Consider the following 25,228-nt stretch of genomic DNA (forward strand, 5'->3'; position numbering starts at 1 on the left):
CCATCCAGTCATCTTTCAACATCTTAGTCCAACTGCCCAGATTACCACAGGTATTTGAGCTCTCTGATCTTTGTCTCAGTTGCATGTGGTGTCTTCCTGTTTTATTTTTGCAAGTTCACAATCAGAGCCCTTTGAAAGAGGAATAGCTAAAATAGCTGAGGGTTCTTTTTAATTCTGAAAAAATGAAAACTGAAAAACCTTTGATCCTGATATTTTCTGACAACACATTTCTGCTCTCCTGCATAATTAGTAATTTAAGGTTCCTTTTCGTTAAACTATGGCTATCTTAGTTCAGCTGTGTTTACTGTGATCTGAATATCTTCCTTCAGTGGAAACAACGCTTGAAGGAAGCTCATCAAGGCAATTTAGGCTGCCTGAAAATTTGATTCCTTAGGTTGAATAATTTACTATTACAAAGCAATTGGTAAGGGTTTTATTTTGTTAAGTTCTCCACACACCCTGAGGATGTTGGGAAGTGCAGCTTGCATAAAATACATCTTTTCACTCATTTAGAATACTTTTTAACAGAAGGATGGCGATCTGCTCAAACATGTTCCCGTCTTTCTTCCTGACGAATTAGATTGGGCAAATACTGGAACAGAGGTCTCCAGAGGCAAAGGAATTCTATAAATCTTCTTGAGAAGGCTATCCCCAGGTCCTGCCCTTCCTAAAAGCCTACCAGCCCCATGCACATAGATGCTGGGCCTGCTTGCTGTGCAGCTGACAATCAAATACAGGGAAAGTATTGCCCTGTACAGGATCATCCTAATTCTTGCGGAGTTGACTTCTGACTTTACAATATTATAGCTTGAGGTTATTTTCCATGTTGTTGTTTTTTCCCTTGACTCTCTTGTTCTCTCATTGTTGCTGCCTCAATTTCACTTCAGTCTTTTCTTACATTGCATAAGATGTAAAAAAACTCAGAAAAAAATCTTTCAGAGCTTGCTGAGGTCACAAAGCCTGTGCTTCTAGAAGGTGGGCAGTGGCCGGGGATAGGTGAACTCCTGTACAGTACATCATTGCACAGTCATTTGTTCTGGAATTTTTAAAGTGTTTTAGAGCCCAAAATTTAACAATTAATTAATGATATTTACCAGCTGTTTGGTGTTTAAGTCTGCTTCTAACAGTCTACTAAGACTCTGCCACACTGTGAATCTCTTGTTGAAATGCTGAAACTCCCCACTCATGCAAAGACGGTTTATAGCAAGGAATGTATCAGGAAGAAATGTCAGTAAGGAACTGACAGTAAAGGAAGAGCCTGTGCTATCCAGCTGCAAAAAAGGCAAAACATCTGCACTTGTAAAAAGTTAATACTACCAAATGAGCTGTAGAAATAACAACCTGAATATTGTAGCTGATTATTATGATGATACAATATTCTGTAGTAATTTTATTAATAAACTGGGTTTGTGCTTTCTTTAGAGAAGTTGGCAAGGTGTCTGTATTTTCTCTAGTATTCTTGAGGAGTATCTGGAATATCATAGACCAGACATCAGTAGGGAATAATGGATAGCATGATCTCATATAAAAAAGTCGTGTGCCTTCAGAAAATGTAGTGTGCATTTCTGACTTTCTGCAAAATACTACTTGGTATTCTCTCATTGTACTATTTCTCTAATTGTATTCCAGGATGAGAAAATCCAATAAAAATGGAAAAAAGCTTCTAAATGCATACCCCAGAACTGGGTTTTGCCCTGACTTCTCTAAGGTTTTGTGTTGGGTTGTGTTATTTGGTTTGTTCTCAGTTTCCCCCATATGTGGTTGTGCCTAAGTTATCTCCCTTTCCCTAAATGTCAATCCTACCCCCGATCCTCCCATTGCACCAGAAAATTCCCTGTTTGTCCATAAGCCTCCTCCCAGGCACCTTGCCTGTTACCCAGCCCTCCATCCTTTTTCTCTAGAAGCTTCTGGGAGAGGCGTGGAGTGGTTGGACCAGGGCCACGAGCCCCTCCCATTAACCTTTTAGAATCCTGCCTTAATTGTCAGGTATCTTGCCGTTCCTCACCCTTGTTCCCTTACTGGTGGACAGCCAAGCCACTCCTTAGTCACTCCCCCTGCATTTAAGATGTTGTTCCTAAAACCTCGGGGTCTCTCTGGAGTTGTACCCCGTGAGACTGGGTGCCTTTCATGTTTTTCAATGAAGCCTTGGATTAAGCACCCTCTGGAGCGTCCGCTCCCTTCCTTCACCATCATCAGTGTGTACTCGCAAGGAAAGGGCTCATAACCCTCAGCCCCTCTTCTGCATTCCCAAGCACAGGAGTGTCCCCTGCAGTCGCCAGTGTCAGGGCTAGCAGGGAGGGGCACAGCAGCTGCCGTGTGGGGACACTGCGACAGTTTTGGAAGCTCAAGTTTCATTTCTTAAACACAGGAAATACTGGGATGTTGTCAGCTCACATTTCTGCCCTGGTTTCCAAATTGAACTGTTCTGGATGCAGATCAAAAGAATAAAAAAATTGCCATAGCAGAAAACTGCTCACAGGTGTAGATTTACAGGTTTAGAGATCAGCCAGTCAGGAAATAACCAATCTACCTTTCGATTCCCATTAAAAAGTTGAAAGATTACAGCACAAGCATTGTAAGGTATATGGTTAAAAAAGGCAAGATTAAGGCTTGTGTGACAAGGAGACTATTTGTGTCTGGCATCAATCACTTAATGCAAAGTGGCTTGGCATTTTGAGATGTGAGGCACTTTAGACATGCACAGACTGTTACTTGTTTAGGCATAATTTGACCTGAAAACATAAGATATTTAACTAATTATTTACAGCACTGTGACATTCCACTGCTGGTTACTCTGTACTCAGTGCTGCTACTTAATCAGTGAAAAGCGGCAACAATTTTCAAATCACAGAATTATGGAATTGTTTTGGTTGGAAAGGACCTGTAAAGATCATCAAGTCCAACCCTTAACCCACTACTAATGCACGTCCTCAAGTGCCACATCTACATTTTTTTAAACGCTTCCAGGGATGGTGACTCCACCACAGCCTTGAGCATCCTGTGCCAATGCTCGAGAACCATTTCAGTGAGGAAATTTTCCCTGTTATCCAATCTAAACCTCCCCTGGTGCAACTTCAGGCTGTTTCCTCTTGCCTGTCCCTTGTTCCCTGGGAGCAGAGCCCAACCCCTTCTGTGCACACGTACACTACTAGGATCCTTTTTTAAAAAAAATCAGCACTAGTTTTGTTTTGTTTTGTTTTGTTTTGTTTTTTTTAATGTGCACTCAACAACTTGCCACCTTCTCATTCTTCTCAGGTATTAGGTTAACGTGAAGAAGCTATAAGTGGGTTAAATTACTGTTATTGAAGAAATCAACCTGTCCAAAGTCTCTTTGGCAGCTTTCCATACATAGCTATGATTTTCCTTCATAAACACCAGGTTTGACACAACTTGAACAGATGAAAAGATCTGTTAATAACACTTGCTTACTTTTAAATATTAATTGTATTAATTGTAGGCTTAATTTTTAAATTTTCTTCTCAGAGTCCCTAATCTTCACCTGTACCTTGGCTGAAGGCTAACACATCATTGGAAAAAAAGTAAAACTGTGAAATGTAAATTCCTTGTATTAAGAAAATAAATGCAACACTACTTAATTAATTCCCTCCCTCTCACAAGAAAAAAGAAAGAAATATTTACCAGTAGCAAAATTATTTTTAAAACATGTTTGCAATATGTGGCAATTAATATTCTGTTCAGAGTTTGACTCTTTTATGACTCTTCAAGACATGTTACTCCATTAATCAGAATTTTAGTATTTGTCTAATAGATGATTCAAAAATCATCAACATCTTCCATTATGTTTCGGTTTCTTTCACTTGGTCTGTATTATAAAATCATGGAATCATTTAGTCTGGGGTGTGTAAAAACTGCAGAAGATATACCCTTTCCAAATCCAAAGGAACAATCACATTGGAGAAAAGGTTAGAGGACAAGGTGACTTGCTAAATGAGAAATACAAGAAGTAGGTGTTGGGAGCCATAGAGATAACAGGTGTCCCTTTAACATTTTGTTGCTAAACAAGCATTATGTAGAAAAGATTTCAATTCAACCACTCAGATTGTTGAAGCTGAGCAGCCATAAGTAGGAGTAAGTGGTAGGTAAAAATAATTTAAATTATTTTCTCCATAGAAGAAACTTAATAGTTATTGTATTTGACTTTTTTTTTGTCAGCCTCAAAGAAACAGAAATCTCATAGGTCAAGATGCTACTTTGTAAAGATACAGGTATAAATTTCTGGGGGAAAAGTCAAGGTTAATTACTTTTGCATGTTTTCTGTTATATTTCTTTTCCCCTCTGGATGCATAATGGATAAATGATTGCTTTCCTCAGAGTGAGTGCCTCACCAAGACTGAATTGCTTGCATTGGCAAGAATTCAGAGAAAAACTGACATTTGGGAAGGAGGTAAGGAAAGCTTATCTTTTAATTAAATGAAATTTTAAAAAAAGAAAGGAAAAAATAGATGCTCCAGAGTGAGTTTTGAGGACCTGTAGCATATTTCCCAGTGTATGAAACTACTTGCAGTTCTCTTTAGAGGAAACTGCAGATGTTTTGACTCCGTGCTCTTCTCATACAGTTCATCCTTGCCCATCTCATTCTAAAAAAGCCTGTAACACTTTTTTCCTACAGCCTCCCACAAGACTTCAGACAGATTATTATTGTTTCTCGAGCTGAAGCCTCCACATTCTCCCCAGCCCTTGACACATTTGAGAGTTTCACTGCTACCTCCATTTCCTGGGTTCAAAGGGCAGCCTTCTCAGGTTGGTGCAATTCCCTGTTATTTCTTCATTTCCTCAATCAAATTATGCTTGCAGCATTTTTTTTCTAGAGATTTCTGGGAAGCTGTCATGAACCGACTCTGACATACGAGCAATTTAATGTCCTAATTGGTTCTTGGCTGGGAACTGTTCTTCTGGTTTTTGGAAATTTCATGAAGGAATTTCACTAAGTTTGCAGATTTGTATGTCTCCTTGGAAGAGTTTCTGAAGGAACTGATGCTTATCAAGCACTCTATTAGGTGTCCTGAAAGATAATACTAAAATAGTTCTGTCTCATTCTGGGCTTCCCAAAAACTTTCCTTCTGGGTAGTTTTCAAAGTGCAAGATCATGGTCCTTGAACAAAGTCATCCCTCACTGTCTATTCTTTTAAATCACATCTTTGTCCACTTGTTCCTTATTTTGGTGTCAGTTACCGTCAGTTCAGGTATGGCCTTTTCAGTCTTGACAGAGGCGTGGCCAGTCTGTCAAAACAGATGTTTATGTTAACAAACATGCCTCTCTTTACTCGGAAACATCCCAGTAACCATCAGTCACTTTCTGCAGACATTTGGGACCTCCTCAGTAGAACCACTTTCCTTATGGTTTCTTTCCTCCTGCTACACTTCCAGTGAATGAAATCTGAAACTCCTTTGCTGGAATCACAGAATCACTGAGGTTGGAAAAGACCCTTAAGATCACCAAGTCCAACTGTAAAAGAAGCTGTAGGTTGTTTTTCCCTGTAAATGCAAAAATTAAATTGAAAGAGAGCTTCCACTCTCCTGTTGAGTGCTCCAAACCTTTGTGACAGCGCCTGGGTATTGGAGAAGGCAGAAGCTTTTCTTCCATCTGTGTGAATTATGAAGGCAAAGTTCTCTACATCCCACCCATTTCTGTGGGATGAATCACCTGCTTAGCTCTGTATGACCCTACTCCAATCCACAGGTATAACGTAGAGAGCAGGTGACACAGACCTTGTGTCCTGGTTGGATTTTTGTGGTCCACCTGGGTCTTAGGGCCCTATATCCTGTGACACATGAAGGCGATTGGCACATATACTGGAAGGACACCGGGCAGAATGAGGTAAACGAGGCTTTGGAGATTCCACCTAGCTGTAGATCATGCCCAGATGTGTCAACAGGTACTGGGAGGTCTCGTGTGGAAGTGGCAGGCACCTGTAGCCTAGACGCTCCCCAAGCAAGGAGCTAGAGGTGGGGGAGCTGCAGCTGTGGGTGCAGTCCTTAATCCTTTTGTGTGGGGTGTTCTGCTGATAGCTCTCATACCGATTCACTCATCAGTGAGCAGCTTACCCAATCTCTCCTGGCCTAGCTTTTTCCCTGTACTAATAAATGGAAGGCAATAATGAAATGAACACAACCTCGTAAAATTAATTAATGCTCATACATGCTGCAAGTGTAAGAAGAGGCTATAAAAACGTCACGCACATCTTGCAGATTCTGATGCTGAGTTGAAAAGATCTGAGGGTGTATCTTCTATTGCCGAAGACAGAAAATGAATATTGGTGTTGAAAGCAGGTATTCCAGGCCGAGTAGGTACGCTGCAAATCTCGCTTTTTCCCTAACGCTTATAAGACAATTTGCGTAATTAACTTAATATGCCTATTTTATAACTCTGTTTCTGTGCACAACATTCTTCTGACCATTGTAAGCTGAAGAGACTAAGGAGGTGTAATAACCTTGGACACCCGAGGGGCCACTCTCCCTGCCCCTTCACCGTGGATTTAGGAGCTCTCGGGGCTCCCCCGCCCTCCCCTGAATGCCTGCGGGGCTCCAGCGCAGCCCGACCGCGCTTCCCGCATTCCCGGCCGCCGGCTCACGCCGGCGCAGGCGGAGCGGAGGAGGACGAGGGTGGGGAAGGGGCTCGGGGAGGCGCTGAGGAGAAGCCGCCGCCGCCGCCACTCGCTCCGGCCCCAGCGAGCCCGGAGGCGGTGGAGGAGCCCCGGCAGCACGGTAAGGAGGGGAGCCCTCCGGGAGGGAGAAAGGAAGGGAGAGAGGGAGCCTTTTCTCGCCTGCCTTGCTGGTTCCTGCAGGGCTGGCGCGGCGTGCCCGCACCCCTGCGGCACGGCCAGGGCGGGGAGCGGCCGTGCCGCCGAGCGCTCCGTGCCCCACAGCTGAGGGGCGACGCCGGCGGCGGCCGCGGGGGAAGGGGCGGCCTGAGGCGGGGGTTCCCGGGCACACGCGGGGCCGAGCGCTGCCGCGGGGGGGCCGCTCTCCCGCCCTGGCGGCTTCTGCTGCAGAGCCCGCGGCGCCGAGCCAGCCGGCCCCAGTCCGCACCCCGGGCGGGTGCGCATCCTCCCCCGGTCCGGCTCGGAGCGGCGAGGCAGGCGCTGCTGCTGCCCGCCTCCCTCCCCCGGCCGGATACACACTGTCACACCCGGAGCGCCACGATAGGTTTGTTCATTTTATTTGGGTAGGTTTTGTTTGGGGTTTTTTTGCGTGGTTTTTATTTGGTTTTGCTTTTTTGTTTTGGGGGGGGGTGGGGGGTGGGGGGGTGCTTGCTTGCTTTTCCTCTTTTCCTCCGCCTCTTCTTTGCCGGGAGTTGCTTGCGTGCTGGGGAAGGTGGGGGGCAGCGATTTGGAAACAGGAATTGGTCGGAAAAGCGGCAGTTAAAGGTAACAACCCGCTGGCGCACGGCGGAGGGAAGAAAAGGAAAAAAAAAAAATCCCCAAAACACCCAAGAACGTAGAAGATGGTGTGGGGGCGAGGGAGAGGAGGAGGCGACGCTGGAGCGGGAGGATGCCCGGGAGGCGGCGGGGCCGGGCCGGCTGCGGCGGCTGCCCGGGGCCGGCGGGGTCGTGCCGGGCAGGTACCGGGAGCGGCCGGGAGCCGGCAGCGGCCGGCTCGAGCCCCTGGCACCGGGCGGTGCTGCGGGGGCAGCGGCGGCCCCGGCCCCGCTGGTGCTGCGGCTCCTCCTTGGGTGAGTTGACGCCGCGTGCGACCCTGTGGATGAGGAGAGGATGTGGCGAGCGGCTCCCGCCCTGCCTCGCCGCTGCGGGTGGGGGTAAATCGTCAGTGCCATACAGTTCAAAATAAAGGAAGATCTAATCTAATTCTGTGGGAGGATTGCCTTTTGTTTTTTTTTTCTCCTGCTGTTAGGCCCCTACGTTGTTTTTGGTTTTTTTTAATAGAAGTGTGGTAACACCACATATAGCGATAGAATTTTAATCATGTGAGCAAAGAGCCTTACTCAGAGCCTTGATGATGTTTTCCGTCTCTTGATTGGGAAATGACTGGCTATCCCTGCTACCCCCCACCCGCAGGGCACCACAAACACAAATTTTGGTATAGGATCCTATGAGGATATCCTCGGTTCTCTGGAAACCAGAGACATGTGACCTTGTCTTGTCTTATACAGGCCTTTACAGTAATGTTACTCAGAACAATTTGTTTTTTCGTGTTTGCCTTGGAGCCTTTTAAGGGCATAGCTAGAGAAACAAATAACTAATGACAGACCATTATCTTGTGGGGGTGAAGCAGTAAAACTGAATGGAAGTTCACCCAGAAATATTGCACTATAAATTCAGTGAAAAAGCTAGTTTTGCATCTTTATTTAGACTGAGAATTTGCTATCTCTGAAGGTCATTTTTAGGCTAGAAAAATATGTTCCAAAATCCATATCTACTCCTGGTTCACTTGAATTTATATTATAACACATGTATAGTTGAACTATTAGATGATCCTAGAAACACAGCAAAGTGCAAGGCCTTTCAGAAACTTCAGTACCAAAAGCTCACATTGTTTTGGCTTGTTCATTTCGAGTGTAACTTTCTGTGCATGCTGGCATTCTGGGAACCTTCATCCCCACTTACTAAGAAGCTGGTGGCACAGAGATTTGCTACTGGAGTTTATTTTGATTTGCACTGCTGTATCAAAATTATCATAGTTTCTTGCTTAGTGGTAATGTTCTTGACTAGAAAAGTCCAAGTTCTGTTCATTACTGAGTTAGGGACTCGTTTTCTGTTTGAAGGAAGTACATAGTTTAGAAATTCATAGTTGCTTTAGTGAAGTTGTAAAATCCCTGCTGCAGTGTAGTGCTTTAACCTCTAGATCTATTGTGTTGTTCTAACAACTTGTTTCTGCATAACTACAGTGTTTTAAAACACTTCCTTTGTGTTTTGGGGTGTTTGTGTAAGTTAAAGTCACCATAAATTTCAGTACATGGGTGATGAGAACTGGGGATGAGAAAATTGAGGGGGGTGGGGATGCATTCACTCAAAGGTATGTGAATTAAACATGAAGGAATAGCAGATTGAGGCCAACCTTCTACTATATTTAGAGTATGTTTGAGGATGGATCTGATATTGTAGCAAAGCTGCAAATTCTTCAGCTCTTCCAACTCAGGATTCAAGTTTAATTCTTGTCAAGGCTTGTTTAAATTAGTGGTGGGGAAATGTAGTTTTAAAACATCTTGAAGACCATGTGAGAAAAGGCTGAGTAAATAGGACCCAAAGCATGTCAGCTGGGAAAAAAAAATATCAAGAGATCAACTACTAGGAAAGTAGTAGGAAATGGCCTGTTAACAGAGGCACAAAGTTTGTGGCTCTGTTACAGGAAGCAGCTTTGACTGATATGCTTCTTGTACCTTCCCCAAAGTCAGTTCAGATCTGACAAACCTGAATCTTGGGGAGGTGGGTGACTTGGGAAGGTGTGGGAGTGCTGGCAGGGAGAGGACCATGGATGATGACAGGGCAGAAGGATTGTGTCAGGGACTGTTGGCAGTTTGACCAAAGGCACAGAAGCTGTCATTTGGCTGCATGGTGTGTGGAGAACACAAACAAGTGGTCATTGACTTCAGAAATCTTCTGAATACTGATGATTCTGAGTCCTGTGGTGGAGTGTAGATCCTTGCTCCTGAAGAGCAGCCTGCAGAATTAGACTGTCATTGGAAAAAAACCTTCCCCCCCATACATTTTACATGAAAAGCTCCTAGTTTTGAAGATTTTGCCAGGATTTTCCCCAATAGCGAGTTACTTTGACCTATAGAAGGGACAGATCCCGTGAGCAACTCAGTGGGGTGGAGAAAACTATTGATGAGTACCTGACTCATTTGGGGACTGCTACTTATCTTACTATGGTTTTTGGTTTTGCTGCGTTTGGAAGAAAATATTGGGAATAACAGCTGCAGGGGATAATATTAGCATTGTCCTATAATAATGCATTATTTCATATTATCACTATGAAAAATTATAGCATTGTTTCCCTAAGGGTCCTGAGTCTTAAGCAGGCTTAAGAAATGGAAGTTTGAATATTATCCAGCGAGATTAAAATTATCTAAATTATTCAGAGTGGGTCATGGAAAGAGTCAGGCCTCACCATATGTGTCTGGAAATAAGGATAATACAAAGGATGTTGACTTCCCTGGCTCAGGCAGCTATTTCACAAAGGCAGTCCTCGTTTGGGAGCTCTCCACCTGTGCTGGTGTGGGGCTGCGCTGGCTCTCCCCAAACCTTGCTCCCCAAAACCGGGGGTCTGCCTGCCTGCCTCACCTCTGGCTACGCATTCCCGACCTCCTGCTTGGGATGGGACTGTTACTCCTGGCCAAATGCAAATCTGCTCTTGTTGCTCTTGGCCTGGTTTTGGGTTGGATGAATTCCTGCGTGTGACTCAACGCCTGGCTAAAACACGGCGAGGGATCGGCGCAGAGCGCGCTGCCCCTGCTCGCAGCACGGGATGTTCAGCCTCGGCTCGCTTGCTGCTGTGCTGATGCTTCTGCGCGGCCTCCCGGTTCAATTTGGCTCCTCTCTGGCCAGTTTGGAGAGGGAGGAGAGGTGCCTGCCTGTCTCCAGTCACTTGTGTAGACCCTTCAAGGGTCTGATGAACTGAGTCAAAGAGGAAACTTTATATCTTTCAAGATAAGACTACAGCAGATGCTTTTTCTTTTATTACAGTTCTTTTTCCATTCAGGTTTTGAATGGTAAGCCTGTGTTTCCCATTTTTAAGACCATCTGAGGCAGACGTTTTGTCTGGAGATTTCAGTATTTCTTTAAAAAATCTTATTTTCATAGTGCTTTAAGGCTTTCTTTAGCTGTCTTTGAGTGACGTGCAGCATTAAAATTACAGCAAACTAGATCTTCACATAGTGAAATAATAATAGTAGGTATGCAATTAATGTTCTGTTGATAATTACTAAAAACTGGGAACCTTTTCTCCCTCAAATCTTTGACTATATTTGTTGTTGAAGCATGAGGCATATTGCAGGTTTGGCAAAAATACCTGTAATTCAGTTATAATTGTGTTCTGTTCTAAGCTTTTATTAGCTGTGTTTTGCAGGAGTTGTTTGAATCTGTTTCTCCTTGTGTGTATCCCTGCTTAGGGAATTTCAGGTGGCTGGAAATTGCATGGGGCTCTGTTCTTTCACTCATGCTCACAGAAATAGGTATCTCGTGCCTCAAAAATACGCTGTTGTGTTTGACTCCAAAGTTTTCTCCTTCCCAATTAATTTTTCTCCTTCCACAGTGTAATTGTGGTGCAGCTGTGCGTATAAAATATGGTTATAATAGGTTTTTGTCATACTTCAATTAATTTTTAATCCTCTATACCAGTATCCAAAAAATATAAAACTTGATGACTGATTAATGCATTCAAGAATGGCAGGACTGGTCACAAACCGGGATGCTTACAATATAATTTCTAAACCATCTTTTGGCCGTGCCTTTGTCCAAGCCCAGATCCACGTTTTATTGCGTCCAAAGGTGAGAAGCAATTTTGCCATGGAGTGTTCTCTATAAACAAATACAAGGCTTTGATTCCAGTTTTGAGTGGCTTGTGTTTACCTTTGTAGCAGACTCAGTTTTCAGTACTGGTTTGCAGTGCTAGATAAAATTGGGACTGGCTGGACTGACAGCTTCTTTTTTTGGTTTGTTTATTTGTTTGTTTTCTGTTTTACCTTCCTGAAAGAAGCCATAAACCTAATTGTTTGAAGGAAATAAAGATTCCCTGATTTAATGTGAAGAAGGGGGATTTATTTTGGTGTAGATGTTTCAAAAATGCCTTTTCTTGTTTGGGGGCTGCTGAATATAATTACACTATTGTGTTACAGCCTTCTCTAGAATATTCCTTCAGAAACTATCTTGACAATGTGGGTGAAATTATGGAAATGTTAATTGACTGCAATTTTGTAAACAGTGGGATAGATAAACAAGAAAAAGGTTCTTGCAAAGCAATGCAGTTGTATTGTTTTAAGAAATGTAAAGCAAGACTAAATCTTATGTTGATATTGAGCCAATCCCTCCCCTTTTCTGAGGAAAATCTGAAAAATGGAGATGCTGTGTAGGAAAAGTACAGGCCTTTCACGAGTGTAGTTCCTACGCTACGCTTACTTACTATGCTACACACTCAGTAAATGCTGAAAGAGAGATTCTTAATTTACTCACCAAATATGTGGGTATTAACAGAGCAGAGCAGTGTTCTGAAAGGTTCTTTGGAATGGGTGTAGTGTGGAGTTAATGGCTGAGATGGTTACAGGCGGTTTTGATAGCAGCCAGAGGTGGCACCATGTAAGGATTCATTGCCAGAATAAGAAATGGTCTGAGTCATCATTTTAGGTGTGATAAGGTGTTTAGCAGTGATAGCTCAGAGAAGAGTTACAGCTGACTGGAGCTGGTGCTGTGACCAAAATGACAGCATGACACTTGTGCTGTCTCTTCGTCTTTAGTGTGTCCTTGTTCCCTGAACAAAAGTAGCAGTAACTTAGAGAAGGTGGCCTCTGTAGCAATCAACATTGCTTTGGCCAAATACATGACACTCATTGGAAATATATTTTTCTGTCACTGCTGTTATTTATACATGAAATAATGGGATTTTGCCCGCTTTTTCTGTTTTGAGGTATAATGCGAATAGCTTTGCTCCCATTGCTGTGTTGTTCTGTGATGTGAAGTCATTGAACTCATTCACCATTTGTCAAAGTCTGGCTGTGTGGGGTTGCAGCATCTGAGGTGTCTCCTTCATCACTAGGGCCTTCAGAAGCAGGTGCTGGTGCTTTGAGCAGGGCTCTGGCCTGCAGGCAGGGGTGTGTGCCAGGGTTCAGCCCTGGAGTGTGCTGTGATGCTCTCTTAGGTACCAACCTCTACTGTGGTCAGAAGCAAAGTGGTCGTGGTCTGTGCTGGGTGACTGCCAAACCTGGGAGCTCTGCCCACTCTGATCCTGGCTGGGACCAGAAAACACGGGGAGGGGTTCGTGTCTCTTGTCAGGTGGGCACCCGGCTGCTCAGCCTAGAGCAGTGGCTTGTGTTCAGCTGGGCTTCTGCAGAGAGGCAGAAGCAGTTTGGAGGTGGGATGAAAACATGAGTGGGTTTTGCCTGTCCTTTCCTGCCTTTGTGGCAACGACAAGATCAGCTGCTGGTTTTCTGGAGTAAGGAATGGAAAAAAAAGGAAAGGAACCACTTCTTTTGCCAGTACCCTGTGGAGCTTCTGGGATGGTGGAGCCAGGGATTGCTGCAAATCTTTTCAAAACCATCTGCTTTTACCACCTGTCTCTGCTTATTGGCTAACATGGTCTTGTTGGGCATTAGTTTTAAAAATCTTTCTCTGTAAGGACAGAAATGAATAGGTTTCTGATCCAGTCCCATGCTTGAGCTGTGGGTATATAATAGAGGAGTTTCAGAAGTGCTCTGTTGTGAGGTAGAGTGGGGGGGGGGGAGATGAAAGGACTTACCTCCCTGACCTAAAGCACTTTCTGATGTAGTACACGCTCACAGAGCTCTTTTATTTTTGTTATCTGCTGGTCTGACATGCATGGCATGATTCTGTTTAAACCTAATTTTAAGGACAATTTTGAGGGTGAAATTTTGTTACAGAAGGAGCCCTTAGCAAAACTATTGCATATACTGACATCAGCTTATTCATTGCTTGTAGCTTTAAGTCAAGGAGAACATCACAGTCCAGGACTGCTTCTAGATTGCCTTTGGCTATTGAATTAAATGTCATTGCTGTAAAGGACTCAACTCCTTTGTTGGACAAAAAATTTTTGAAGAGGCTAAGGCTATTGCTCCCCAGGCCATTAGTAAGACACCCAAACTCATATGAAATGTATTCACATTCCTAAATTGAATGTGACAGACAGAATTACACCCTTAGTTAACCCTCAGCATGTATAACTGCATCCTTGCTGCTATAGTTGCCATCCTGCAGACTGCAAAGAAACAACCTGCTTGCTTTTGTGATAAAAGATCTGTTTGTGCAGCCTTGGAGCTCTGACAGCCATGTAGTGTGTGCAGTAGATTCTTCTTTATTCCTGTGAGGGCAGCTGGAACTTCTCAGCCTAGCTCTTTATATCCCCTGTGATCCTTTCTCCAGTAATGTACATTATTGCTTTGATGTGGTTCTGCTTCTACTTCCCTGTGGAGCCCTGCTGCAGGAAGCAGTGAAATCCCGGGTCAAGATGTTACAGACATTGAATGACACTGGTTTCTACCAGTGACCTCCTTTGAGTCCTCATTGCTGCTATCTTCATTAGACACTCCAGAGCAATACATTCCTAGTATGTAACAGAATGTCAGGGACCCCCTCTGCATTTCTTCGTGCCTTTCTTTGCATCTAAAATAAAGCTGATGACACTTGCAGAGAGGGGAGAAGGCCAGGAGCCCAGGGGCAGAGTGTTTATGCCATGCTCTGTTGTGTGTGACAAAATAACCATCAAATATTGCACCTTGATTCGATACTCAAACCTGCCAGCTCAGTGGAAAAGCTTTGTGGTTCTGTAGATAACCAGTGACATTTGCCATAACAGTGTCTAGCTATGGTTTTAATTTTTCTTTATTCTTACATTTATGTTCCGTGGCTGCTGCCTTGGCCTGTGCATCCTTAAAGCAGCCAGTGGGTTTCTGCTGTACTTGAATTTAAGGTTTCAGTGTACCCTAAGCAGCACAGTGATTTGATAGGAAATGCTGGATCCTTGATTCATTTCTCAGTATTTTTTTCATTTCCCGTTTCCTAATCTCTGTGTCCTTTCCCAGGCATTTTGGTTTGTTCCTTCACCTAGTTCTGCTGCCACTTCACGAAGCTGAGAGAGCTCAGGCTGTGACCACAAAGCCTCATTTCCTGCCAGAGGTGTATCCCTTCACCTTTGTTTTGGCCTATTCCTGATCCCTCATTCCTCTGCAGCGTCAGGCAGACTGCTAGTTGTGTATTAATTTCTTTGACTAAGAGTAGAATTGAACTCATCTCCACCATGGTCTAAAGCTGTCTGTATTCACACTAAAATCAGTGCTTTACAGGCACCTGTGTCAAATCTGTCATTCTGCTGTTTGCTACAGGGTCCAAATCAGCTGATTTATGGAGAAGTATTGGTTCCTGGTACTGGAATGTTCCATAAATGTGGCCTCGGGTGTTTTGGCCCAGCATTTTTTTTTCTATTGGATGTTTGTATTGGCCCATATACAGCTGAGATTGTGTTTCTGCCATTGGGAGCACTGAATTTTCCACCAAGGGGAAAGCCTATTGCTTTGGCTGGCTCAAGATTTTTCAAGAACTGCTAAGGCATTGCTTACAGCTGATGAACTTGTCCACAAAGAGTTCTCAGCAAGCAGATCGAGGAGAAGGTGGAAGTGTATGCTTCCAAGATGATGTGATAACACCCTACCCATATTTTAAAGATGAGATCTCTGGACTCTGCCAACACAGTAATACTGTTGAACCAACCACATATGCAAAATTAAGCTGAGATCTGACAGCAAGTCAATCACAGCCTACAGAGGCATTAGCTGCTCATACTATTCCACTTGGACAGGGCATTTGTGTCTTAATTCTTAGGTTCCTTTTGGAAACTTTTGCCTGTCAGTGCTACATTTACTGCAGCAAGGGTTTTGAAGTAATGAATATTTGTATTTCAATAGTCACCCCTCTGCTGGTGAATCATCGACAGGCTGAAGTTGCATTAATACTGAACACATTTGTCACCTTTTCTGGAAGGCCAGAATTCCCCCAGCCCAGGATGCTGATGTACACAGGAGGACAGGTTGCTTTGCTCTTGACATTCAATATGATTTTAAACTTCCAGTCTTAAAGGTTGTAGGTTGGCACATCTAGCTGTTGGTATTTAACATTAAAAATTAGATAAGCATGTTGAAAAAAAGAAAAAATAATACACAATGCCAGAGATTCCATTGCTGTCCATAGACTGCATCCTTGAAGATGGGGATATTCTTGCCTTCTGAAGTGGCATAATCTGCATTTATCAAAATCCAACTTCTCTGCTTGTCACTAACATTTAATTTCCCTGGCAGCCTAGGTAAGTCTTGTTCTGGGAGATGAAGTAAGGTGATCTGGAGCCCTTCATAGGAACTTATTTGTCATCTGAGGTTCATGTGTTCAAAATGTGAAAACAGTTACAATACTGTAAGTCTTTCATTAAATTACAGTGTGCTTTCAAAGAGAGTAGTTCTCTTGGTTTCTACGTACACCTACACTGAGTGTGACTAATGTGATTGTGACGGTGAGCCCTTAAATAAGAAGTGGAATTCAAGAAGTAGGTCTCATAGCGTTTGTAGATACAGAGCAGGAAACTTGTACTTTGTCTCTTGGGTAAGAAGAGTAAGCTGAATTTATTATATCTGATTGTTGGAATTAAGACAGTAGGATTTGGTTTTGTGAAATGCATGCAAGTCCTCATATGGATTTTTACTCTAAACATCCAATTTTCAGTGTGTTGTCTATATTATCACTCTAGAGTAGCGTTGGCAGCATTTGCGCCATGCAGCTCTGTAAAAATATCACCCAGTACTGCTGACTCATTTATAAAATAAAATGGGCTCTTCCTTGCACTTATTTTTTCTTCCTTTTCTGTCTTTTAGTCTTCAAAAATCCTACCTGCTATGTGCAACCTTATGTCCTTTCTGTGCAAAGTATAGTGCCCAAAATATCCTGTCAGAGATGCTTTTTATCTAAAGTGCTCATAATTGCTAGCAGCAGCTTCTTTTAAATCATGTACAGATTTTCCTTGGAGTGTCCCATAGGTAGATGGGTTTTTATTCTGTACAGTGCTGTGCAAAAATCTTAGCAAACAAGAAAGTTCCACTTGCACTAGTAGAGGTATTGCATCTATTTGATAATTGTTTTGAAAGTTCAGGAAGATTAAGGCTGGGAAAATACAGTAAAGATAATTAATTCCATGATGAAAAGGTCATATTTCATTGCTGTAGCTTTTTAAAATGCCATGTTTTTCATACATTATGGAAATTTACCTTAATTATTTAAAGAGCAAATTCTGATCTGCGTGCACTGTTACCAGTTTTCTCTTTTTGTTGTCCTCCTATTCATAAGTTGTAAACCTACAACTCTAGAACTCTTTTGTTTATGCATGGGTTTTTTTTTGGTTTTTTGGGGGTTTTTTGCTCTCAGCCCTGGGTGTCCCTGTCTGCAGGGAGGGCTCCGAGCAGGCCCAGGCTCTGCTCCGGGGGCCCAGCGATGGCACCAGAGGAACGGGCAGGGACTGATCCCAGGAGGTTCCACCTGGACAGGAGGCAGAACTTCTTCCCTGGGCAGTGGCTGAGCCTGGAACAGATTGTCCAGAGAGGTGTGGAGTCTCCTCACTGGAGATACTCCACACCCCTCTGGACACAGTCCTATGCTCTGTGCTCTGGGATGGCCCAGCTGGAGCAGGGAGGTGGGACCAGTGACCCACTGTGGTCCCTTCCGGCCTGAGCCATCCTGGGATTCTGTAGCAGAGTGTATGGGTTGTCTAAACACATGGAGTAGGGAGTAGTATTCAAAAACTGCATATGGTGGAAACAGCTTCCCATCTTTTGTTCTGAGTACTGAGAATTGTCATCTGCACAGAGGGCTTTGTCTGAAGACCTCTGGAAATGCTGCTGTTAGACAGCATTTGGGTCCTCCTGTTCTCAACTCAGAAACAAGTAGTGATGAGTCTGCAGCGTATTGCAGGTCCCTGGTAAAGGCAGAGGAAAGGGTAGGTAGCAATCTTGCACTGAGCGCTCAGGAAGTCAGCCTGGCAGATCTGTCAATGCAGCAGTGAGATTCTTTAACGTCAGCGAAGGGGAGTCTCACTGGGTCTCCACTGTTCCCCTGGAGTAACCACATCCTAGCAGAATCCATGTGGAATCTAGTAATTTTAGTCCTGTTAAGTAAGTTTAACATCATGTGTCAGAAAGGTGAGTTACTCTTTTTCTTCATTCCTTCAGTTACTTTGGAGATACTATTAAGGGAAGGGTTGAAAGTTTTCTTTGTGCTGTGGGTATTTCTTGGCTCTCTGTTCTTCTTCCTTAATCAGTATTTTGAGGCTAGTGCTCTGAGTATTTAGGGTCTCTTCTCTTTAATGTCACTGGCTAGTTGTGAGAAGCACTTTTTGGTAGATAGCTGCTGATGGAGCTTGAGGGCAGAGCCCTCTCCAATTTTATAAGGGTGGGGTGGGGATAAATGCTGTGTCCTCAGAGCCCAAGCAGTGTGGGATTGAGTGCATGAGCAACAGGTGGCCTGTCTTGCAATTTGTCCCACCAGGCAAGAGTCATGGTACGTTCTTGTTCCAAACACAGTTTTGTACAAAAGCAAAGCTTGCCTAGGAGAACTTAAATAAGCAGTGCAGCACAGGAAACAGAATATTTTACTACTCAAAGCTATTTTTAAAAGCTGACTGTGTTCAGATCTATCAGGCTGGATGGAATTGATGCTAGGATGCTGAAAAACGGAGGTGATGCAATTGCAATTCCGCAGTTGCAATTCGCCATGAAAATACATCAGAGAGGTTCCTGAAAACTGGGGAAAGGCTTCATTTATTACACCCATCTTTTTAAGAAGAGAAAGAAGGGTAGTTCAGGGCTGGTCAGCCTTCTGCAATCTCTAGAAATGTTATAGATCATGTTTCCAGGGAATTTGTTTTCAAATGCGAGGAGAATGAGAAGATAATCAAGAATAATTCACCCAAATGTATCAGGGGCAAGAAGTATTTGATGAACCTGTATGCCTTTTGTGAATAAATGACCGAATATGTAGATGTGGGCATATTGATGGGTAAATTCTTTGCTGTGAAGGTGGTGAGTCACTGCCACAGGTTATCCAGAGAAGTTGTGAATGCCCAATCCAGGGATGGAACTTGTAGCAACCTGGTCTAGTGAAGGTGTCTCTGCCAATGGCAGAGGGGTTGGAACTGATTGGTCTTTAAGGGCCTTCCAACCCAAACCATCCTGTCACTCTCTGACTCCAGTTTTTGTTATCATGTCTCACTGAGGAATATATGGATTGTTATATTAATTGAAAATTGCGTGGATATTGGAGTTCAAGGTGTAATCTTCCATGGCTCAGTGTCTCACTGGAGACAAATAACAAGTGGCCTGTGAGGGACTGGGCCAGTGATGCCAGCTCTCTGTTAATTAGATGGTGGAATGGAATGCACCCATTCATTGTATGGAATACACCATTTCCAAGAGAAAAGTTATTGATCACATTGAATTGGCAAGAGAGAGTTCAGTGCGTGAAGTGGTAGAAATGCAATTCAGCTGGGTCTTAGGAAGCCTGGGATTTGACTAACAGAAAGCTTTTGAAGTTCAGTGAGAATAAACATGAAGTTCTGTGCCTGTGCAGATCACCTCCTTGCAGCAACGTAGCCTGGGAGGCAGCTGGCTGAAGAGAACATTTAAGGAAAAGCTATGGGATGTGATGATTGCTGCCAAGTTGGAAATGAGTTAGTGGAGCATTTTCATTGCAAATAAGGCAGACAGCATGGTGGTCTCCATGGCCAGCAGATCTGGGGAAGTAATTGTCCTTCTCAGCATTGCTGCATGCTCTGATTCTTCAGTCAGTCCCAAGGTTCCTCAAATGCAAAGCACAATGTTTAGTAAACGGAGAGAGGATTACCAAGGTGATTCTGAGCCATGGGAACCATGAGTAATGAGGAGAGATTAGGGTCCTTGGGCTGTTTTAGTTTGCCCAAAAGATGAGGCCATCTTATAGAAGCCTGTAGCGTCTTGAAGACAAATTCTGATGGTTATGGAAATGAGCTCTTGTTTGTGGCAGATCGTTAAAACAAGGAACAAGGTCACAAATTGCAGCTCAGGCTGGCTATTATGAGAAGTTCAGACTGGTCATTAGGAAAACATTTTTCATCACTGAGTAGCACAAGAGTTTTAACATGCCACCCAAAGAGGTGGTGGACTCTTTCCTTGGGTGTTTTTGAGACTCAGCTGGACCAAGCTGTGGCAGACCTCATCTAGTACTGGTGAGAGTCCTTCTCCAAGCGGAGAATTGAACTACTGGTCTGCAAAGAATTGCAGCAGGGTTTTTTTGTGTTTTTCTGTGATTCTGCCCAGGACATCAGGGATGAGCAATGGAGAGGAAGAATTTTGTACAGCTGTGACATTCCTGTGTCCATGAGGGTGAATCTGAAATGGTGGACAATGGAAGTCCTTCTATAAAGACTTCCTCCTTACTGTCACCTTGAAATGTATCCATGTATTAGGCGTCCTTAACTGTGTGTGAGATGGGGGTTTATATTGCCTAGCCATTTTCAGATTTTCTGCTCTTTTGACATGCCTTGGGAATAAACACCACCCTGTTCACATGACCATTGGAAGCCAGGTAATTTGTATTTAATCAGAATTATTTAATTTGAATTATTTATTGAGCATTACGTGTACTGTAGTCATTGCTTCTCTCTTTGTAGCTGTTCTAGAAACCGTAGAAATGTATAGAAATCTGGTTTTGAAACTTGTAAAAAGTAAGAGAGAAAGAGACGTGAGAAAATCAGCTGTCAGAATCATAATAGATCTGTTTTCACAGATTGGTGTTGATGATTGTTTTCAATTGAGTTTGATCCTTGCTTTAAATCTGACTGTGATTGATTGCGATTGCTGCAAGATTTAATTGAAGAGGGCAACTCATGGAAAGGTGAAAAAGTAGTCAGCTAAAAGCCAGGATAATTGGAAGCATGATTTTATCAGTAATCCAGGGTAGGAGACAGACAGAATGAGGTCAACATTTGACAAGCTAGAAAGAAACACCCAAAGTCCTGATTCCCCAAACCAACAGGCAAGTCCCATTGCCAGAAGCCTGTGGGTGGGAATTCCCTCCCTTGAGGCTGGCCAGGAAAAAGTTGCAATGGTGTGTTGGTCATACAACGTGTTTTATCAGACTCTCAGATAAACACTGATGCCAGCTGCATCAGGGGTAGGAGGATGCAAACGTGCCTGTATTCATTTCAGGGCTGATTCCAGTTCCAAACCAGTTTTATTTCTTTCACTTACTGCCTGAGCCAAGAAACGCTGCAGTCTTAAGTCAAACCACTTTAAGAAGGATCAGATCTCATTTAGGCTTCTTGGGATTATGTAGAGAACAAGGGGAAAACACCTAGCCAGCCCCTAAATATTTTGTTTTCTGAATCAACTTCGGAGAAGTTGGCTAAGGAAAGCCTGGATTTAAACTTCTGACTTCAATTGACATATACTGAATGAAAGTTCTAAACTGAACAAAATCTTACTTGATGTGTGGCCATCATTTCCTTATTCAGGATATTTCTGTGGAATACTTGCCCAGACTGTGTCTATGTGATAAACATTGGTGTTACTCTTGATTTACTGCACTCTTCTGTGCTAAAGGGTTTTGCTGTAAAAACAATGCAGTGTAGAAATGATGCTCTGAGTAGATGTGGATTTTCTTCTTGTGGTTGGTATTGCTATAGCAACATTTCCCTCTATCCCTCCAAGCCATGATTGTAATTACAAAAGTTGCCATTGATCTTATATGTAGTAAATGATATCTGTATTTAGCAATGGACTACTACTGTCAAATGAAATAAATAGTTGCTTTTCCTATTCATCCCCTACCAAGCCTCAAATTTTCATTTCAACAAAATAATTTTATTTTTAAGAATTCACATTTTCAGTAAGTTGTTTTTGGATGTGGACAGTTTTTCAGTTTCTAGATTTAATATATTTCTTATGATGCTTAATTTAAGCATCAGTGTTCCCTGTGGCTGTTTTGTTAGGTTCTTGTTAGGAATGTCTCTGCCACTGCTGGATATATTGGGGGTTAATTATGACCTAGTATAGATTTCAGAGGAGGTATATAAAAAACCAGAAATTATTTGCATGTGGAATATCTTGAAAACACATTTCAAAGAGAAAATGTTCTGGCAGACAATTATTATGTAAGTTACATTAGTCGTGTATGTGGAATAATAATACATGTATGTAGAATATGTGCATGTGCATGTTCATTTTTGTTTTCAGTCCAGAAGCAGGAGCAGCAGTCAGAAGTAAGGGTATGCTCAAGGGGTATCTAAGAAGACAGGATGGGAAGGTCAGTACTTGTCTTCTTGGGTATCCTTCCTGAAAGTGAACTATGTGACTGCAGCCAGCAAATCTCATTGTTAGACTACATGCATAAACCCACATGCACATAGGAATTAGAATATACAAACCTGATTCTGGTTAAACCCCACAGATTATGCAAGAGCATTTATGAAATTAATTTAAGAACTACAGAGTGACAGCAGCTAAGGTAAGAGTGCAGTCAATCACGTGTAATCGTATTTTGCTCAAGAAGCTGAGGGGTCATTGTTACAAAAACAAAAGCATAAATAAGTTTTTGTTTCTTGGATATGTTCTGCTCTTTGTTCTCTGAGCAGCCCAGCTGGGAATTCTGAGCTGAATTTGCAGTCACATAGCTTTGAAATAATTGTAGTGTGACCTGGATTTCTTGGTTCTGTTTGTCATGTAATAAGTGGCTTGTTAATTTGAAATTCCACTTTGTGCTTTAGACTGGATTTTATTTGAGAGAGTCTAGGTTCTTGAGGTATGATGTAAATACAGTTTACTGAAGGGCCTTTGTTTCCATAGAATAGTTGAGAAGTGGTTTTGGGCACTTTGTACCAAACTCATGGTGTTAATATGATCCCACCACTTCTCTTTATCAGGGAGTTCTGAGAGCAGACTCATCTCTACCTCAGGTTGTAACTTAGTTTCCCCTCTCCTGAAGTTGCCCCTGTAGAAGAGCCCTGCTAATACCTCTTTTTGGGTACTTGGTGCCCTAAACCGAAAGGAATGAAGAGATTGTTGTTATGCCATAAAAACATGTAGGGTAGAGGTAAAATCACTTGTGTCACTGGAGAGGAGTGAAGCATGTGGCTAAAGGTTTATCGTTGGGGACCATCACATTGCACAGTTATTTTTTTGAACCCAAACATGTTTAAAACAAGGCTGGTTGATGTGTGACTAGTGTCATCACCATGTTGCCACCTGAGAGTTATTGGAAACACACCAGTGCCTCTAAGTCTTGTAGTTAAGCTGGTTGCAAGCTACTTAACCCTGGAGTCAGCATGAACTTTATACATATGACAAGCATACAGTCTGTTCTGATTTTGGAATGCTGTTCCTAATGAAAATTTTATATGAACGCTAGCATGAGATTACAAAGTATAACATGGCGTTTGTAGGCAAAACTTTTTATGTGTGAATGTGGGTCCCAAAGGCTGTGAGCCACTTCTGACACCGGCCTGTTGAGTCTCATGTTTCACATGTAAGACTCAGTTCATTGGCTTCTCTTCTCTAAAATTCTGTCTTTGTGGATGATTTCTCTCTGGCTCCAGGCTACTGCTGATGGTGAATTGGTAGAATTGGAGAGGCAGTGTTATATGGGACTGTGCTGCAAGCCAGGTTTTGCCTCCCAGCCAAACCCACCTGTAAGGTGTTGGGTATGGAATGCTCATTTTCTTCATGACCTGAAAGCTTGACATGTGCCCTCAAAACCCTGATCTGTCACTTCATTCCACTGTGCTAGTGGGGAGTCTGTCTTTCGTGTTTGTGCTGGAATAACTTGGATGGTGTAATCTGCAATGGAATTCCATTAGAATGAGTGATGTGCATTGGTTATGGTCACTGAAAACTTTTGGTTTACTTTTTTCATGGTTAAAAAAGGTGTTTAAGTAAACTAGAATTGCAGAGGACTTGATAACCAGCAGAAATCTTTTTTTGTGCTTCAGTGTGAGGTAACTTAGGGGGAAAAAAAAAGTGTCAGGGTTTGTTCTGATTTTGTACTAGGCAATACATTATTTGTAACCTTAATATCATGACTACAACAACTTTCTTTTTAAGGCCTTAGCTGGTATTTCAAAAGATAGAGCGCTATGTGTAGGTTTTGTTCTGCTCGCCACACTTCTTTGTCATGAATTCTGACCTTGTCTAGTGGTTTGTTTTCATAACTGCTAAGCAACAGCAAAAACCCAAACCACAAGGCATTACCAGAGCAGCAGTCTGCATTTCTGTGGTCTCGTGCCATGGGATGGAGTCAGTCTGCATGCTACAAGTACTACAAACTGCAGAAACACAGTTCGGCCAAGTTTGAAGGCAAAGCTTTCTTTGGTTTTCTGCGTTACACTGTCTTAGTAAATCTCCTAATTGTGAAGGCATTCAGCATGTTTTTATGAACCAGAATAATTCAAAAGCTCAGTAAAGGGAGTGTACAGTCCTACATGGTAGTTACTTGGGTAGATCTAATGTATCCCCCAAATGCCAGAGTATTATTTCCTGTCTGCTGCAGACTGAAAGGGAAATGCGTTATCATGCTGAATATAAGTTTATTAAATGACTCAAGTAAATGGTTTTCATTTAGATATGGAGCTTGTCAACTGTATTAGTTTAGGGTTTTTTAAAGTTGTTGAAAATGCTTCATTTTCTTGCTAAAAAGTGTTATGAAATGCTATGTAAATACAACTGTGCCGTGAACTATCACTTTTCTTTTTAAATTTGCCTGCTGTAAGTTTAGTTTTGTTCAATGAAGTCTATGAAGTGAGCAGGAAACAGAGTTATTTAACCTGATGATGAGATTTTTCTGGTTTGGTTTGGTTTTACTCTAAGAAATGGCACGTTGTTATGTAGGTATGGCCTATATCATGCTTGAATTACTTTACTGGACTTGATTTGGTAGTTGGGAGATTTGAAAGACTTCTCAAAAAACCCCCATTCATTTAGATGACATATAAATGCATAATTTCTTTTCCTCTAATTGTGGTCAACAGTGTGCTTAAATAAAACCACAAACCAAAACTCGTGTTTCACTCCCAGAGGGGTGGTACACATTGTACACTAAAGTACAGAAAACAGTGTCATTAATTACAAAATTATGTATCTTGGGGAGTCTCTGGTGAACCATTGAATCTCCTCTCTTGATTTGTGCCTGCATTAAGTACTACTCAATTGTCCTTGATAATTTGCAATTAAATTTAAGTTTGCATGTTGTTGGCTTCTTGGTTTATAAGGTTTTTTTCCCATTGCTAAGCAGTACATTAAAGTAAAACCTCTTTTATCCCATTTGTGCTAAATGTGTTTCAGTGTGGTCCGAGTCAAACAAATACTTGACAGCCAAGAGGAATTTCTGCTTCATGCTTGTGGGGCTGCTAAACTTCAGGTGCCACAGACCACATCATGGAATGGTGTTTAAAGAAGCCAGCTTCCACTGAGCATTTCCCTCCAAGGCAAAAGTTCTCACTGTGAGAAGATGCCTTCCAGTTG

The 25,228-nt window shown here is 42.6% G+C and overlaps 1 protein-coding gene across 5 annotated transcripts in view; it reads left to right on the forward strand.

Moving 5' to 3' along the window:
* Positions 1-6,231: 6,231 nt before the first annotated feature.
* LOC135300736 (fatty acyl-CoA reductase 1-like) overlaps positions 6,232-25,228 on the forward strand; it is a 118,747-nt gene continuing 99,750 nt past the window's right edge. Inside the window, exon 1 of one of the 5 annotated variants that reach the window (XM_064420493.1) lies at positions 6,232-6,309. In XM_064420493.1, the coding sequence (XP_064276563.1) occupies positions 6,269-6,309 (41 nt within the window). In that variant the 5' untranslated portion in view covers positions 6,232-6,268. Of the gene's footprint in view, positions 6,310-6,573; positions 6,727-6,987; positions 7,187-7,283; positions 7,389-25,228 lie in introns of those variants that run through there. The other 4 variants (XM_064420494.1, XM_064420496.1, XM_064420497.1 and 1 more) reach the window with 4 other exon arrangements.

This window comes from Passer domesticus, chromosome 5 (genome assembly GCF_036417665.1).
Source record: "Passer domesticus isolate bPasDom1 chromosome 5, bPasDom1.hap1, whole genome shotgun sequence".
Taxonomy (NCBI): Eukaryota; Metazoa; Chordata; class Aves; order Passeriformes; family Passeridae; genus Passer; species Passer domesticus.